At 38.4% G+C, this 18914-nt stretch overlaps 1 protein-coding gene across 1 annotated transcript in view; it reads right to left on the bottom strand.

Annotated features, from left to right (window-relative positions):
* Poln (DNA polymerase nu) overlaps positions 1-18914 on the bottom strand; it is a 164040-nt gene that overhangs the window by 59456 nt on the left and 85670 nt on the right. The window contains exons 17-19 of the mRNA XM_052199313.1: positions 8793-8850; positions 7809-7886; positions 6833-6947 (exon numbers count right to left, since the gene is read on the bottom strand). Of these exons, the coding sequence (XP_052055273.1) occupies positions 6833-6947; positions 7809-7886; positions 8793-8850 (251 nt within the window). The remainder of the gene's footprint in view (positions 1-6832; positions 6948-7808; positions 7887-8792; positions 8851-18914) is intronic.

Below are 18914 nucleotides of genomic sequence, written 5' to 3'. Positions count from 1 at the left end.
CCAGAAATACATCCACACACCTATGACCACTCGATCTTTGACAAAGGAGCTTAAAACATCCAGTGGAAAAAAGATAGCCTTTTCAACAAATGGTGCTGGTCCAACTGGAAGTCAGCATGCAGAAGAATGTGAATTGATCCATTCTTATCTCCTTGTACTAAGCTCAACTCCAAGTGGATCAAGGACCTCCACATAAAACCAGACACACTGAAACTAACAGAAAAGAAACTGGGTAAGACCCTTGAGGACATGGGCACAGGAGGAAAGTTCCTGAATAGAACACCAATAGCTTATGCTCTAGGATCAAGAATTGACAAATGGGACCTCATAAAATTACAAAGTTTCTGTAATGCAAAGGACACTGTCAAAAGGACAAAATGGCAACCAAAAATTGGGAAAGGATATTCACCAACCCTACATCTGATAGAGGGCTAATATCCAATATATACAGAGAACTCAAGAAGTTGGACCCCAAGGAACCAAATAACCCTATTAAAATGGGGTACAGAGCTAAACAAAGAATTTTCACCTGAAGAAATTCGGACGGCCGAGAAGAAATGTTCAACATCATTAGTCATTAGGGAAATGCAAATCAAAACAACCCTGAGATTTCACCTCACACCAGTCAGAATTGCTAAGGTTAAAAACTCAGGAGACAGCAGGTGTTGGCAGGGATGTGGGGAAAGAGAAACACTGCTCCACTGCTGGTGGGAGTGTAAGATGGTACAACCACTCTGGAAATCAGACTGGCAATTCCTCAGAAAACTGGGCATGACACTTCCGGAGGACCAGGCTATACCACTCCTGGGCATATACCCAGAGAATTCCCCTACATCCAATAAGGACACATGCTCCACTATGTTCATTGCAGCCTTATTTATAATAGCCAGAAGTTGGAAAGAACCCAGATGTCCCTCAATGGAGGAAAGGATACAGAAAATGTGGTATATTTACACAATGGAATACTACTCAGCAATTAAAAACAATGAATTCATGAAAATTTTAAGCAAATGGTTGGAACTGGAAAATATCATCCTAAGTGAGGTAACCCAATCACAAAAGAATACACATGGAACACATTCACTGATAAGTGGATATTAATTAGCCCAGAAGCCCTGAATACCCAAGACACAGTTCAAATGACTCCCATGAAGAAGTAAGGAGAGGGCCCGATCCTGGATAGGCTTGATCCAGCATTGCAGGGGAGTACCAGGACAGAGAAAAGGGAGGAGGGTGACTGGAGAATAGGTGGAGAGAAGAGGGCCTATGGGACATATGGGAAGGGGGGAAACTGGGAAAGGGGAAAGCATTTGGAATGTAAACAAATAATTTAGAAAATAAAAAAAATCAAAAGACTCAAATTCCCCATAAAAAGATACAAGCTAACAGAATGGATTCGAAAACAGGATCCATCATTCTGGTGCAGTACTAGAATTACACCTCAACAACAAAGGCAGATATTATCTCAGAGTAAAGGGCTTGAAAGGATTTTCCAAGCAAATGGATCCAAGCAGCAAGCTGGAATAGCCATTGTAACATCTAATAAAATAGACTTTCAACCAAAATTAAGTAAACACCTGTACTCCACAAAATTGGAAAATCTAAATGAAATGCATAATTTTTATAGATACACCAAATTTAAATCAAGATCAGGTAAGTAATTTAAACAGTCCTACAAATCCTAAGGAAATAGAAGTAGTCATTAAAAGTCTCCCAACCAAAAAAAGTCCAGGGCCAGATGGTTTTAGCACAGAATTCCACCAGTCTTTCAAAGAAGAGCTAATACTAATATTCCTCAAACTATTTCACAAAATACAAACAGAAGAAACAGTGCCAAACTCATTCTATGAGGCCACATAACCATACAAAGTCTATCAAAAAGGAGAATTTCAGACCAATTTCCCTTAAAAATATTGATGCAAAAATACTCAATAAAACATCATCCACCATGATCAAGTAGGCTTCATCCCAAGAATACAGGGATGGCTCACCATATGAAAACTCACCAATGAATCAATCATATTTACAAACAAAAAGAATCACATGATCATTTCTTTACATGCTGAAAAAGCTTTTTGACAAAATCCAGCACTACTTTAGGTTAAAAGTCTTGGAGAGATCAGGGATACAATGTGCATACCTAAAAACAATAAAGGCAATATACAGCAAGCCAATAGCCAACATCTAATTAAATGGAGAGAGGCTTAAAGCAATTCCACTAAAATCATGGACAAGGCAAGGCTGTTGACTCTCTATCTCTTTTTAACACAGTTCTTGAAATTCTAGCTAAAGCAATAAGACAACTAAAGGAGATCAAGGGAATACAAATTGGAAACAAAGAAATCAAAAGTATTGCTATTTGCAGATGATATGACAGTGTACATATGTGACCCCAAAAATTCGACAAGAGAACTCCAGCAGCTGATAAATACATTCAGCAAAGTGGCTAGATACAGAATTAACTCAAAAAAATTAGTATCCCTCCTTTATACAAATGATAATCAAGCTGAGAAAGAAATTAAGGAAACAACACCCTTAATAATATCCACAAATAATACATATTGGTGTTTAACTCTAACCAAGCAAGTAAAAGATCTGTATGATAAGACCTTCAAGTCCCTAAAGAGAGAAATTAAAGAAGATATCAGAAGATGGAAAGAGCTCCCATTCTCATAGATCAGTAGAATTAACATAATAAAAATGGCCATCTTACCAAGAGCAATCTACAGATTCAAGGCAATTCCCATCAAAATTCCAACACAATTCTTTACAGACCTTGAAAGAGCAATTCTTAGCTTCACATGGAAAAATGAAAACCCCAGGATACCTACAACAATCATGTGGATAAAAGAATCCATCCTGATTTCAAGCTGTACTACAGAGCAATAGTGATTAAAACCATAGGGTACTGGTACAGTGACAAACAGGTTAATTGATGAAATAGAATAAAAGACCCAGAAATAAACCCAGACACCTATGGACACTTGATTTTTGACAAAGAAGCCAAAATTACTATAGTCTAACTGGATGTCTGCATGTAGAAGAATGAAAATAGATCCATATATATATATATATCACCCTGTACAAAACTCAAGTCCATGTGGATCAAATACCTCAATATGAAACCAGATACACTGAACCTATTAGAAAAGAAACTGGGGACTAACCTTGAACTCATTGGCATAGGAAAAAACTTCCTGAACAGAAAACTTCCTAAACATATAATTTAGGCACTAAGATCAACAATTAATAAATGGGACATCATAAAATGGAAAAACTTATATAAGGCAAAGGACACCATCAAAAGGACAAACTGGCAGCCAACAGAATGGGAAAAGGTCTTCATCAACCATACATCCAATAGAGGGCTAATATCCAAAACATATAAAAGACTCTAGAAATTAGACATCAACAAACCAAATATCCCAATTAAAAATGGGGTAAAGATCTAAACAAAGAACTCTCAATGGAGGAATTTCTAATGGCCAAGAACCACTTAAAGAGATGTTCACCATCCTTAGTCATTAGGGAAATGCAAATCAAAATGACTCTGAGATTCCATCTTATACCTGTCATGATTAAGATTTCACACTTGAGTGACAGCATATGCTGATAAGGATATGGAGCAAGGTGAACATTCCTCCATTGCTAGTGGGAGGACAAACTTGCACAACCACATTAAAAATCAACTTGGTGGTTTCTCAGAAAACTAGAAATAGTTTACCTCAAGACCCACCTATACCACTCCTGGACATAAACCCAAAAGATGCTGCGCCATACCACTAGGACATCTGCTTAACTATGTTCATAGCAGCTTTATTTGTAATAGCCAGACACTGGAAACAATCTAGATGTCCCTCATCTGTAGAATGGATAAAGAAAATGTGGCACATTTGCACAATGGAATACTACTCAGCTATTAAAAACAAGGACATCACAAAATTTGCAAGCAAATGGATGGAACTAGAAAATATCAGCCTGGGTGAAGTAACCCAGACCCAGAAATACACACATGGTATGTAGTCACTTATAACTGGATCTTAGCCATAAAGTACTCGATAACCATGCTACAATCTACAGATTCAAAGAAACTAAGTAACAAGGAAGGCTAGGGGAGGATGCTTGAATCTCACTCAGAAGGGGAAATAAAACATAGACATTGGAGGTTGACGGAGGGAGGAAACTGGGTGGGAAAGGGAGTTGGGGGAGAAGAGGTAGGGATCAGATGTAGGGAGGGCTGCTGGGAGTGGACTGAGAGGGGGAGGAATTAGTGGGAGAGCATCTCTGGAACTAGATGGAGATATGGGGGTGACCATAGCTGAGACTCCGAGTAGTGGGTTATTTAGAGACCAAAGTGACCACTTCCTATAGCCACATGAGGCTTCCAGTAGAGGGAGAGGGACACCAACCCACTCACAAAACCCCTGACCCAACATTTTTCCTGCCTATAAGATGTGCAGGGATAAAAATGAAACAGAGATTGAGGGAATGGCCAACCAATGACTGATTCAACTTGAGATCCTCCCATGGGAGAAAGCCAACTCCTTATACTATTAATAATACTCTGCTATGCTTGCAGACAGGAGCCTAACAGAATGGTCTTCTGAAAGACTTCATCCCAGTAGCAGATGAAAGTCAAACATCAGGTGGAGGTGCTATACAGCTGAGCATGGGAGCATGACAGTGAGGATCAAATACGCATCTGGTAGATTCAGGAAGGCAGTATCTGAGAGGGGGCCTTGGCCAAGTTAGAAGTCACTTGTATTAAAGGGCAGCATTGCAGAAGCAGGGTACAGCTAAGAAGGAGGGCAGAGAATGGGGTCAGAAAGAAAGACAGTTGCTGGAAGATAGTAGCCAGACTCTGAGCTGATGTTTATAAGCCACATGTAGCTCCTGATCACATCCTCACTTCCAGCCAGACTCCCTCTTGTTGTACTTTGTAAGGATTCTGTTTGTCCTAGTCACTGCTTTGTTGCTGGGAAAAGATACCATGACCACAGCAGCCCTTATAAAAGAAAGCATTTAATTGATAACTTGCTTATAGTTTCAAAGGTTGAGTCCACTGTCATCATAGCAGGGAGCATGGCCACAGGCATGACAGGCATGGTACTGGAAAAGTAGTTGATAGCTACATCCTGATTGGCAGGCAGAAAGAGAGATTGGGCCTAGAAAGGGCTTTTGAAACCTCAAAGTCTACTCCCAGTAACACACTCCTTCCAACAAGGCCACACCTCCAATTCCTTCTAAAAGACTAAACCTTCAAATATATGAGACTATGGGAGTCCATTCTTACTCAAACCATACTGTTCATTCTTTGGATCTGCCTATTTTCCTGCTGCCCCAATCAAACACAATTTCCATGGTTACTTGCTCTTAAGACCAGCTTAGCAAACAGTAGTTTATTATCACCCCCAACTCTAGCTCTTTTACATAGAATATTTCCTGACTTTTATTACTCAAATAAGAGCCTGTGGTGCTGGTGTTCTGGTGAAGGCACAGCGCAGCCTAGACTCTGCACTTTCCACTTATTCAACAGATGCTTTGCAAGCTCCAGAGCTTAGTTGGGTGCAGTAGGGAACAGAGCTGCTGTCCATATATGTACCTGACAAGGAGCAACTAACCTAAGAAAAGTCAAGTTGGTGTGTCAAAAAGGGCTCTAAAAGTCATGAGTGTAGGGCATGCTTGGATGAAGTTGGGGAACAGCCTTCCTGAGTACACAGTAAGAGAGCCTTGAGTGGAGTGGACACCACTGTGTTGGGGACTAACTGGAAAACAGTAAGTGAGCCACAGCAGCTGATGCCCAATCTGGAAGTATGCAGCCCTATCCCCATAATGGTCGCATGTTCCAGGGAAGACTCACAACAACAGAAATAAATACTTGAGAGGCCAGGGCAGGGCCTGGATCACTCATTCTGTAAGGCTCCGGATGCAAAGAGTGTTCAGGAGGTGAGATGAAAGTGAGGAAAAAGGAGGAAGTCACAGGGGACAGACAGTCTGATGGAAGAGACTCAAGGTGAGATTCACTTGTGAAGGGGCAGTGACAGTTGAGGCAGGGACTTTCTACCAGCAGCAACCTGCTCCTTCATCCTTACAGCAGAGTCCTGATTCTGGTAGCAGTGGCATATCTGTTTAGGTGAGCACCCTCATGAACCAAGCCAGTTATAGCCTCTAACTTTTCCATACCAGAGCAGAGCCTCCCTTTAACTAGAAAGTGCGGTATGGCAGATGACTGCAGTGGCTTCCATGGAGGGCCCTGTTACTCCAGATCAGGGGACATGAGATTAGAATCCTGTACCTGCTCTTTTCACCTCTCTAGCAGGCAGCTGGCTTGTCTTTCACTGGGAGGAAGAAAAGTTAGTGCCCAATAATGGTGATTTAGAAAAGAAGGTAGACTCCCCATGGCAGAGAGGCACACCTCAACAAAACCTCAAATCATTGGCTGCTAGAATTCCCAGAGTAAACCACAGAGTTGGGGGATGCCACCTGAGGTCCATATATGTTCCTGCTCTCTGAATGGCATGAGTTGGGTAGGCACAGAAAGGACAAAGGCCTTCTAATCGGAGGCCCACAGATCACATACAATACCAGAGCTCCTTCTCCTGAGATTTCCTACTCTTCATCCCCCCTGTCCTTGTTTGTAGTGGGACAAGTCATCAGTTCTTCATACTTAGGAGACTTTCAGCATCCCAGTCATCTACTCTTGTTTTCAAAATGATTAACAATTACAGAAAATAATTAACTTTTTTCTTATGAAAATAGCTTTGGAATAACTTAAAATCATGTTAGCATTTCTGAAAATCTGATACTATTGTGCCTTGTTTTGTTATCTTACCACTGTGAAGTCAGGGTAGAAAATACATCATCTCTTTCAGATTCCTGGAATAACTTCAAAAGCTCTGGATCCCCAGATAAATGTGCAAGAATGCGCAATTCAATCTGTGAAAAGTCTGTGAGACAGAGTTCTGGGTCAGTTAATGGTCCCCCATCATTGACTCACCCTCAGCCACTCAGTCTGCCTCTCGGTGGGGCTCAGAGTCATCACACCTCTATCTGCCAGACTCCCTTAGTCTTAGGCTCTTTTTTTATGCCAGCAATTCCAAAGACCTGCTCTTCCGCTTACAAGGTCAACAAAGCCTCCAGAATGGGCAGTGTTCATTCTCTACATTTATCACAACTTTATGAGGGGACTCCTGTATGCCAAGATCCCCTTGTGATATGTTAGTGAACAATATAGACACAGAACCCTTCCTCCATGGAATTTACATTCTAGCAGACATTATGAGTAAATCATTTGGTATGTCAGAAGGAGAGAAATGGAAATAATGGATCAAGGTATAGTTTGGGAGAGAATAGCGTGTATGTGGAAAGCAGGTGTCTTGGTGGGGTAGCCAGATCCCTTGCTCCTAGACCTTAAGAAATTTACAATGAACAAAGGCAGAAGAGGAAAACTAGAAGGCTGTAGGGGCTTGAAGTCCAGGATCACAGTGGCTAGAGCGGGGCTGCTTGAGTCGGCAAAGGGAAGGACTTGGGTGGGACAAAGCAGGAGGAAGCAGGCTGCATGAGGAATTATGCAGGAATTATCTGGGATTGAAATACAGTAAAATGAGGGGACTCTGAAGCCAAAGACATGTTATTACATAAACTGCATAAGAAATATTTGTTTCATAATAATAAGTGTTTGCCTCAGGATTTATTTGCATGAATGAGTTCTATATGTATCTTTGCATTATTTAGTTGGTAAATATTTGAACTGCATGAAAAAGCAAGCTACAAGACAGTGGCATCCCTCTACCATCCTATGCATGTACCTGCTGCCAGGAAGGTATGGTCTTTAGAGGACACGAACAGGGTTCTTGGAGAGATGGTGATAGTCTCCTCTTCTTTAGCTGCAATTGTCATTTCAAGAGCATGTGGTGAGTTTCACTATCAGCTGATTTGTAATAATTTTTCATGCAGAGATACTTCAATATCATCCATAAATAAGTCTAATTTTTTTTATTTTTTACTTTATAGTAATTCAATTAAAAATAAATACCACTTGAAGATAACAAATTTTTCTATTATCAAAATTCTCTGCTCTGTCTACAATTATGATAAAGAAAGTGAAAAGTCAGACACCAACACCCAAAATCCCTCTAGCAAAGCACTGGAGACTAAGCCCCACTGACTGGAAGATCTATGCAGAGCCATGTAGCTATGTTGTTCCTACTGGAGACACCACAAAAGGCAGTGCTTAAGGTGTATTTAAAAAGGAGTGCTCTTAGTTTTGGTGGTATTACTGTGACTCCTGGGTCAATGCCACAGCAAAGCAACAATACTGACCTAGTCACAGCTTATTGGGAGTGGACCTCGTAGCACCCTTTACTAGACGGGAATTTTCTTTTTAAGGAATGCGACCATCAGCATTACAAGTGGGATAGCTCAAAAGAAAGAATTTTCATGTGCTGCTATATTATAAACATCTCCAGAAAACTTTAGATTTTATTAAAAGTCAGTGTTACTGTGTGTGTATTTGTTTGTTCTTTATTGGGAAGTTGGTGGGGGAGGGATGATGGGAAGGGAGATATTTCCCTGGTATAATTACCATCTATTTTAATGTATAAACTGCTAAGAGGGAGGTACTATATCACTTCAACTGCTTTTTATTTTTTCAATGTAGGTTTAAATATTGGTCATGCAAACACAGAGGAGAACTCCAGAAAAGAATAACAGTTATAAGAAAGTAACTGTAAACACTTCTAGGTTTTAAAAAAGCTCTGGAGATTTTAACAAGATAGGAAGTAATGCGTTACCTTTAAAATTCTGAGGCTTAGAAATCTGAATTGGGTGCTTGGAGATACCCTGAATATTCTATAATAAAAATAATAGTTTTAGTTGAAATATGTACTCTTAATCTGTGCCATATGTGGTATTTAAAATATATAGTATTTATTAACTATTTTATTAAATTTATAATGCCAACACACCATGCAAAAGTATATTATCATATAATATAACTGCCTAAATGAATGTTTCAGTGGAGACACCACAAATGACAATCAGCAAGTATGGGGACTGCTTTGACTCTGGCCTGCATGAACCTGTGATACATACAGTGACCTGCCAGTAACCCAAATTACTAACTTTCTTAATTGTAAAAAATTGCAATGTGCTAAAGGTAGATTTCTAGGAAATCTGTCCATTATTCTTTTATTTTAAAGTATGCCTTTTTTCATTCATTTATTCACTTTACATCTTAATCACAGCCCCCCTCCCTCTCCTCCCAGCCCCACCCGCTCACCCCACTTGCCCCATCCTCTCCCTTCCCTCCCCAGGTACCAACCCACTCTGGCATATCAAGTTGCATCAGAACTAAGTGCTTCCTCTCCCACTGAGGCCAGACAAGGCACCCCAGCTAGGGGAAAGGGATCCAAAGGCAGGCGACAACATCCAAGTCAGAAACAGCCCCTACTCCAATTGTTAGGGGATCTTACATAAAGACCAAGCTACACATCTGTTACAAATCAAACCCAGCAACACAGAAAAAGAGTTACATATCATGATCAAGAGAGAATTGTCTTAGGAATATAAGATTGTTTTCAAAATCCAAAACAATTAATATATAGTATTCATGGAATAAAAGGCTTTAAAATATAGTTATGTTGTACAGAACAGAAAAAGGCAATGACAAATCCACATTTCATTCAGACTATGTACCAGTACATACACTGAAATATCTAACTAGGAAAGGGGAAATTTTTTCCAACATAGTAAATAGCATGTAGAAAGTTCACTGATTCTGAGTAATTTCACTGTATAATCTGTCTAAAATAGAGCAGTGCTCCCCACCTATCAGAGTCAGATCATCATCAAGCCAAACTGTAGTTACCGCACACATCTGGCAGCTCTTGGAAAGCACTGTGTGGTCAGGAGCCACCAGCAAATAGGGGTTCAGGTCCAAACATTATTTCCCACAGAACACAGCATAGTAGTTTTAATGACAGAGTTGTTTTACCAAAATAAAGGAAATGTATGGGTTTTCTATTAGTGCTGAGAAAGTAGTAAGTTTAAGCTTATTGTGCTTAAATGAATTATAAAAGAATATTTTTGATAATCAAGGATTTTTTTTTGCAGTATATCAATTAACAGAATGGAAGAAAACTCACCAAATATTTAATTTATACAGCACACTAACAATTTCAAGAAAAGTTAAAACATACATCTTGTCTTTGGTCCTATGAAAGATTGTCATCCTAAGAAGAACCTTTTTTATTTCCTTGAAAGACAAGACTTTCAAGGACTCTTTCTTCTTCCACTATCATTAACAAGTACTAAGACAGATAAAATAGTGCCCTATATTTCGATATCTTGCAATGGATATTTTCTCCACTATGGACTTGCTGAGGCATGAATGGGAGTTTGGGATCCATTTAGCAGAGGACTTCAGCCAGTAATCAGTGCCTTTACAGCCGACAGGGCAGGAACAGCCACCATAAGAGTGCCATACTGTGCCCTCCAACTGATTCTATAGAAATATAAAATCACTGAACAAGAAAAAGCATTTCATCCAGAATTGCTTCTATGAAGTGTCCCCAATATGTCTATAGAGCAGAGCCATTAAAACTCAAAAAATCAACTTCTAAAATAAAAACAAGTTGGTTTTTTGTTTTGTTTTGTTTTTTATAAAGAATACCAGAAACATCCATGGGATTGTCTATTATATGGAATGGCTTTTAAAGAAAAATAACCTCTTTGTTTTAGACCAAAGTTGTAAAGATAGAAGAACTATCACATGTCCCCACCCAGGTTCAGCCGTGAGCATCTTAGAGTTGACCACAGCTAAACCAACAGGTTGTATTTCCATCCTCTAAGCTCTGTGCTTTATTCTCAATGATTTTTTAAACCTAATCTCTCTTTTATATGATACTTAGTCATCATGTCTCTTTAATGTCCTCTTGGCTGTCAGTTTCTTATCATGCTTTACAATTTTGAGGAGTGCTAGTTAGATAGGAAACTCTACCCCAACAAGTTGGGATTTGTCTTGGTAGGGGGTGGGGTGGAGTGGGGTGGGGTGGAGGGTGGAGGGCACAGAATTATGTTCTTGGGAAGATCATCGAAGTGAGGTGTCCTCCTCACATTGTTCTGTCAGGACACAGGCTGTCTACAGAACCTTCTTGCTGCTGGCACAAATCTCCACACAGTATTCTAGGCCTCTTTTAGAAAGTTACTTTTTTTTTAGAATAAAATTTTTTATTAATCATTTATTTGTTTACATTTTCAAATGATTTTTACATTTCCCCCTTCCAAGTCACCTCTCCACAAATCCCCCAAAGTAAAAGCAGTCACATTGGGTTAGTTACTTCTGTGTCACCATGACCACAAGACCTGATTTTAAAAACTTACTTTGGAAAAGATTTATCTTGGCTTTGAATTTGAAAGTGTTCATTGCATTATGGCATCTTGGAAAGAGCGTAGTAAAAGTGAACAGCTTACAGCATGGTCAGGCAGGAAGCTGACAGGAGGGGCTGTCAGTGCTCATTAGTTTGTAGTCCTTCCCCTCTTTTATCCTGCTTAGGCCTCCAGATTATGACAGGTGTTATCCACACCCAGGGTGGGTCCCCACAGCTAATCTCATGATTCTTCTGGGAATAGGGCTTGTGAAGAAAGACCATGTTCTCACCACATTGCATCATCAGTCTAGTAACATGGCCCATCATAAGCTTAGGTATTTTCTGCTCAGGCAGTGACTCACTATATAGCCAAGGTTGGCTTCAACTCTCCATTTCTCAGGTACCTGTATTCTGATTCATTCATTTTTTCCTTTTAATTTGTAAGAGCTCTTATTTTATTCCTTGTTTATGAGTGTCTTGCCTGCACGTATCTACCAGGGGATTACAGAAGAGATTTTCAGATTCCCATTCACATATAATTATATACAATTGTGAGTCACTATGTGGGTGCTGGAAACTGAATCTCAGTCCTCTGCAAGAATAGTAAGTTCTCAAAAAAAAAAAAAAAAAAAAAGAATAGTAAGTTCTCTTAAGTACTGAGGAGATCCAGTCCCTCACTCATGTCTTTTTATGAATTCATGGTCTATTCCTTTTTATCATTGAAAAATATTTCTCTGTATGGATGTAACATAGTTTACTAATCCACTGAAGAAATTTTTGTTTGCTTCCATGATTTAGCAATAATTAATAAAATTACCATCATACATGTAAGATTTTATGTAGATATAAATTTTCAGATACATTTGATAAGCTTTGGAGTTTGATAACTGGATGAAATGGCACTTTTTAAATCAAACTATTGAATTTGGGCTTTATACATTGGATCAGTAAGTAAAGGTGTTTGCTACCAGGTCTGCCTGAAAACCAGAGTTCCATTCCCTAGAACTTCATGATAAGAGGAGAGAATATTGTCCTCTGATCTACAGAAGTATGCTGTGGCACATTCACACATACACTTATAAAGAGATGTAATAAAAACTTTATCTTTCCTCCTTTAAATTGATTACCTCAGGTATTTTAACACAGTTATGGAAAACTGATGAAGGTAAAGTGAATGTTGTTTCAATTAGTGAACCAATACTGACACATAGTTATTATTAAAGACTACACTTTACTGCCAAACTTCAGAAATGACTGCATTTTTCATTCTCACCAGCAATAAATGAGAATGTCTATTGTTCCACATCCTTACCAGTAAACTCTTTTAAACAATTAAAAAACATTTTAGCTACTAGGTGGGCTGGCCAGATGGCTCAGTGGCTAAAGTACTTGCCATATAAAGCTAATGACCTGAATTTGGTTCCTAGAACCCATATAAAGGTGGAAAAGAAAATAGATTATACAAAGTTGTCTTTTGACCTCCACACATGTGCTGTGACATGTGCACATACATGTACATATACACATGCAACATACACACACAAATAGTAAATTTTCATGCTGGGGAGATGACTCAGTGGCTAGAAGGGCTTGCCATGCAACCATGACAACTGGAATTTGAATTCCTAGAATTCCTATGATTAGAACCCACACAAATTCTGGATAGGCATGGTGGCTCGTCTGTAATTTCAGGCTCAGAAAGCTGAAGCAGGAGATCCCCACAGCAAACATACTACTCCCACTAACTAGCTTTTAGTGAGCTCTCGGTTGGAGTGAAAGATATTGCCCCAAAGAATAAGGTAGAAGAGTGAAGAAACATGTTTGGTATTGACCCTGGGCTTCCACATGCAAATATACATGAGCACATGCACATGCATATGGTTACACATGCAAACACACACAAACACCACATACAATAAAAGAAGTCTCTATCAATAAGGTGCAAAATTGTTTGTTGAGGATAACTGCAAAAGACTCCTCCTCAGACTTTAGCAGAAGCTGCACAGAGACATTTTGCCTTTATACTTGAGAAAAACTGAGCAACTGCTTCCAAGATTTGCTAGGACCATGCAGGCAGTGGCAATGAGGAATGGGCAAAGATTCTGCTGGGATCCTTCCTATAGACTTTGCCTGAAGATGTTACTTTCTAAGACATCTGACACAGGAAGGCTGAGAAATATCCTTCGCTGTGTAGCCAGCTTGAGTTGAGTTTTGTGGTGATTCAGCTAAATGAATACATAGATCAGCAGCACTTTAAACTCAAGTTCTGGTTTTAGGGAACAGCGTACACTCAAGTTCACCCCACCTCCTTATTCTATCTCTACTTGTGCTCCTTCTTCCTCAGGTGGTGAGGTGGTAGGAGAATTCATAACTCCATAACACTAGTAGGAAGGTCCCATGCCACCAGCTTGGGACTACCCTCATCTTGATAGCTTTAATGTTTTCTGCCTGGACTCCATGACCTGTCTGCTTCTATAAGTAAAAAGTGTCCACAACAGGACTGTAGTCTGTGAGCTCACTGCAACAAGTACCTGACATCCCTGTCACCATTGTGGCCCTGTACTTAACCAAGGTGACCCCACTGTGTTCTGAAACTCATCTGGGCTTTCCTTTTAGAGACAGTCTTGGACTGTACCAGTCACAACTCCTTTCCAGAGTGCAGACAGAAATGAGAAGATGTAGAAACCCTTGTTTTCTACACTAGAGGCATACATGACCCAGGAGCTTATTGCTCCCAATGGATTCTGTGCAGAACAACTACAGATCTTATAAAACATGCACTGTGTTACCTTGATGCTATAAACTACTTCCTCTAAGCTTAGGGGTTTGAAAACAGAGCCCCATAGATAGCACCACTATTCTCTCCTCTGGCTCTTCCCCTCACTGGATTCTAACCCACACAGGCAGGGTTATAAGACCTTTTCAGAGTTCTCCTTCCCCCTGCCACCATATCAGCTCAACTCTGATCTCCACCATCTCTTCCCTCTCAGAACCTCTCCCAAATCCAAAGGAGCTGCTAGGACCCCTTCCCAGCAAGTGGGAGCTGCAGAGTCCAGGGTGTCCTATGTTACACTGACAAATGGCAGGCTGACTACAGGAAAACTTCTGAAATTCAATGTAGAAATTCAGAGTAAAACACTATTAGGCCTTTGGAGGATCATGTTCTTCCTAGTGCTCTCTCTCTCTCTCTCTCTCTCTCTCTCTCTCTCTCTCTCTCTCTCTCTCTCGTTGAGAGCCAGAACTGAGCAGGACTCCTTTATTCTCAATTGTATCTCCTCACTCTGTGGAGAGACAGAGGCGCAGCCCCAATGTCTGGCAGCCTCTCAATAGCAAAGAGGGCAGGAACGAATACATATCAGATAGTATTTAAAAACCATCTTTGTGCTATGAAGTATTTTGTTCAGTTAAAGCTGCTTCTGTTTCCAGGAAAGTGGCGTAAACATTCTTTCTTTTTATCATTAGGTACAACTAAAACCCTGGGCACTAAGCGTCCAGGAAATATAAAGGACTTTGAAAGCTGGATAGAAAGCATAATGGTCAGGGACTACAAAGTCCATAGAATTACACAGAACTGAGGTCCACAATTTTTCTCTAACATGTCTCAAACTGGGTCCTTAAGAAGCCAATATCCACAGACAAAACCAAACAAATAAAACAAACAAAAAAGACATCCAACAAAAGACCACTGTTACTTGTAGCTTTACAAGACAGAAAACTTTTAGAAAAACAGATATTTTTCCTGTCAAACAACAAAGAAAAGATTTGTGACTAAGTTTAGCTTGGATCCTCCTACCTAGACACCTAGCCAAATTCTTTGTAATTTTCCATCCATTGACCCTTACCCTGCCCCTGTGCTCTAAGTCCCTAACTGTCTCTGTTTGTATCCAGAGTTGAGCTCAGCCACTACATCTTATTGCAATAGTCTTAGATATAATCTTTCTAGATGGCTTAACTCTGCTTGTTTTGGTTTTTTCTTTGACAAAATGTAATATGCAAACTGTGTAGAATGTAGCTATAGCAGCACTAAGAGGGACGTTTACAGCACAAAAAAGGAAGTCTTCAGCAGCAATCTAAGCTCAAGAAACTAGAAGGAAAGAAAAATAAACCCAAATCAAGCAGAAAAGTAGAAATAATGGGGAACAGACACCAACTAATTGAAAATGGGGGGATCAGTAGAGCAAGTTATTCGAAAATATAACTAAAATCAACAAAACTCTCATTAGACTAACAAAGAAAATGGAAAGAAGAAGAAAAACATAAATATTGAAGGCTCATTGCTGTACAGAAAATGCACAGGATGCTATCGGCAACATATGTGTGACTTTCACAGGGTGGAGAAAAACACTATAAAATGGGTGAAGTGAAAATCCCTGTTAAAGGTAGACCTGATAGTGCTCACCCTTAATCCCAATATTCAGGAGGCAGAGGTGGGTAGATCTCTATAAATTTGAGGCCATCCTGGTTTACATAGTGACTTCCAGAGTAGTCAGAACTACATAGTCAGAAAAACAACAAAACAAAAACAAACTAAAAAACCCAACTTGTAACAAGGATATTGTTCCCAAGCCATGATTATTTAATCAGGCACTTACCAAATATTCAGTTATACTTTCACACATTATTGTCCAGAAATTATAAGAGAAAGAATACTTCCAAATTCATTTTATAACACTAGTATTATTCTGATACCAAAACCAGACACAGATTAATATTCTTCATGAATATACACACAAATTCCTTTAGAATATCAACATATCTATCACAGGCCTACATTTAAAAACATTTGACTCATCAATTGCTGTCACAAGCACTTATTTCATGGAGATGAAGATGTAAGATAATATGAAAACCTGTATACTGATGTTTACAACACATTTGTTTGTAATAGCTGAAAACTGGAACAAATCCAGATGTTCCTCAGACGAAAACTGTCACATTCAGATTTTCAAGTAGTGACTGAACTACCCACAGGAACATAATATCTTTTGTCAAAACATTAAGTATTTTAGCCATATTGTTGAATAAAATAATTATTTCCTTAAAAATTGTAAAAGGGTCTTCTATAAAATATATATTCACTGTCAAAAATATTCTTAGAACTTTTACCTAGAATTCATTCTATGCGTTATCAGACTCCTGCCATGTGTGGGCCACAGTGAAAAATGCTAGCTCTTCCTATACTCAACCTCCACATAACTAACACTGATGTAATATATAAGCTGCTGTAAAAGGCTTCTTTAATAATTAGTATGGGCTGTAAGAACTAATATATTAAATATTCTTCCTTACCATGATTCATTAGCAATATCTAGCACCTTATATTTAAGACCCAAGTTCCCATCCAATACTACTTTTTCCTTTAGTGACATTTGCAACATCTGACAGACATTATGCCCACTTCTGGGCATGGGTGTGAAGAATGAGAGTGCTGAATCAGGGGTGCATGAAGGAGGCACAGGGAAAAGTCTTTAATGAGACTGTACCAGGTCCAGTGTCAAAAGAGACCAATAACCAAGAGTACAGAACAGAACCTAGAATCAGACCATGCATGCCGGCACTCCTGTATGAAAACAGAGTACAGAGTGAGTTGTCATGTCAGGAATGCTATAACAAGCAGTTATCCAAATGGAAAATAATCATATCTCTACTTCACACTAGTAGGTTTTAGTGAGATTAAAGATACATTGCAAAATATAGAATTTGAGCATCTTTGTAATTGTCATGCAAGTAAAGATTCCTTAAATGGCATAGCAAGTCAGATATCATGGTATCCATTTGTAGTTCCAGATGCATGGGAGGATAAGGAAGGAGGATCACTTGAGCTTATGTCAGTCTCAAAATAGAAACAGAAAACAAGAATATGTAAGATATAAAAATTATAAGCTTGATATTGAAAAAAATCAAATATACAACAGGAAACCAACTGTAGGCTAAAGAGATACTGTAAGCAAACAAAGAAAATACCCATAGCATATGAAGAACTTTCATAAATTAACAAAAATGAGCCAAACTTCTAAAATGAAATTAAGTAAAAGACTAAACAGGCAAATAATTGAAAAACAATACTGAAAGAAAAGAGCACTCGTCAAAAGTAACAAACAAAACAAATGCCTCACCTACGATGCGGTGTTACATTATTATGAAAATACCTCTTACATTCCAAGAGATTATAACTTTTACTTCCAGCCAAAGTTAATAGCATGGTCTGGAGTCACTTAGGACTTAAAGCTGACATCTTACTATATACTCAGCCTGTTCATTTAACCTGCCTTTAGGAGACTGATGTAACAATCTTTCTTGCCTTGGACTTTCCATGTAATCAATTCTTTTTTATTGAAAATAGAAGTAAGAACATCTTATGATAAAATTGAAGATTTACATGGAAAATATTTCTGATAAAATAGACTATAGAAAAACACATTAAAATTGACAATTTTCATGGAAAATTAAAGAGTAAAGTAGTAGACATAAAAACATTGCTAAATTAATTGAAAAATGAAATAGAAACATTTTATGATAGAACTGAAGATTTACATGGGAAATATTTCTGATAAAATTGAAGAAATATATAGAAAACGTTAAAATTGAAGATTATCATGGAAATTATACAGATAATTCCAAACAGAACACAAATGCCAGCCCAGACTGCTATACCCAGCAAAGCTCTCAATCACCATTGATCAAGAAACCAAGATATTCCATGATAAAACCAAATTTACATAATATCTGTCCACAAATCCAGCCCTAATAATAAAAATAATTCTAAGTTGATTGAAAGTGGAATTATAAACATTTTCTGATAAACTTGAAGATTTACATGGAAAATATTTCTGATAAAATTCAAGAAATATAGCCAGGTAGTTGTGGCGCATGCCTGTAATCCCAGCATTCCGGGAGGCAAAGGCAGAGGCAGGCAGATTTCTAAGTTCAAGGCCAGCCTGGTCTACAGAGTGAGTTCCAGGACAGCCAGGGCTATACAGAGAAACCCTGCCTCGGAAAAAAAAAATCCAAAAAAACAAACAAAAAAATTTCAAGAAAGATATAGACAAACATATTAAAATTGACTATTTCATGGAAAAATTTATAGATAAAATGGTAATTAAAAACATTTTGTGATAAAATCAGAGATTTACATTGAAAACATTTCTGATAAAATTGAAGAAATATATAGAAAAACATATTAAAATTAAAGATTAACATGAAAAATAACAGATAAAATGGTAGACATAAAAACATTACTAAATTAATTGAAAGAGGAATTACAAAAATTTTCTGATAAAATTGAAGATTTACATGAAAAATATTTCTGTTAGTCTATGTCTTTATATTGGGGAATTGAGTCCATTGATGTTAAGAAATATTAAGGAAAGTGATTGTTGCTTCCTGTTATTTTTATATTTGTGTGAGGATCTTCTTTTGGGTTTGTTGGAAGAAGATTACTTTCCTGCCTTTTCTAAGGTGTAGTTTTCCTCCTTGTGTTGGTATTTTCCATCTATTATCCTTTGTAGGGCTGGATTTGTGGACAGATATTATGTAAATTTGGTT

The sequence above is a fragment of the Apodemus sylvaticus genome, chromosome 11, assembly GCF_947179515.1.
Source record: "Apodemus sylvaticus chromosome 11, mApoSyl1.1, whole genome shotgun sequence".
NCBI classification, from domain to species: domain Eukaryota; kingdom Metazoa; phylum Chordata; class Mammalia; order Rodentia; family Muridae; genus Apodemus; species Apodemus sylvaticus.
Note: the sequence above shows the minus strand (reverse complement) of the source record. Positions and strands in the feature narration are given on the sequence as shown.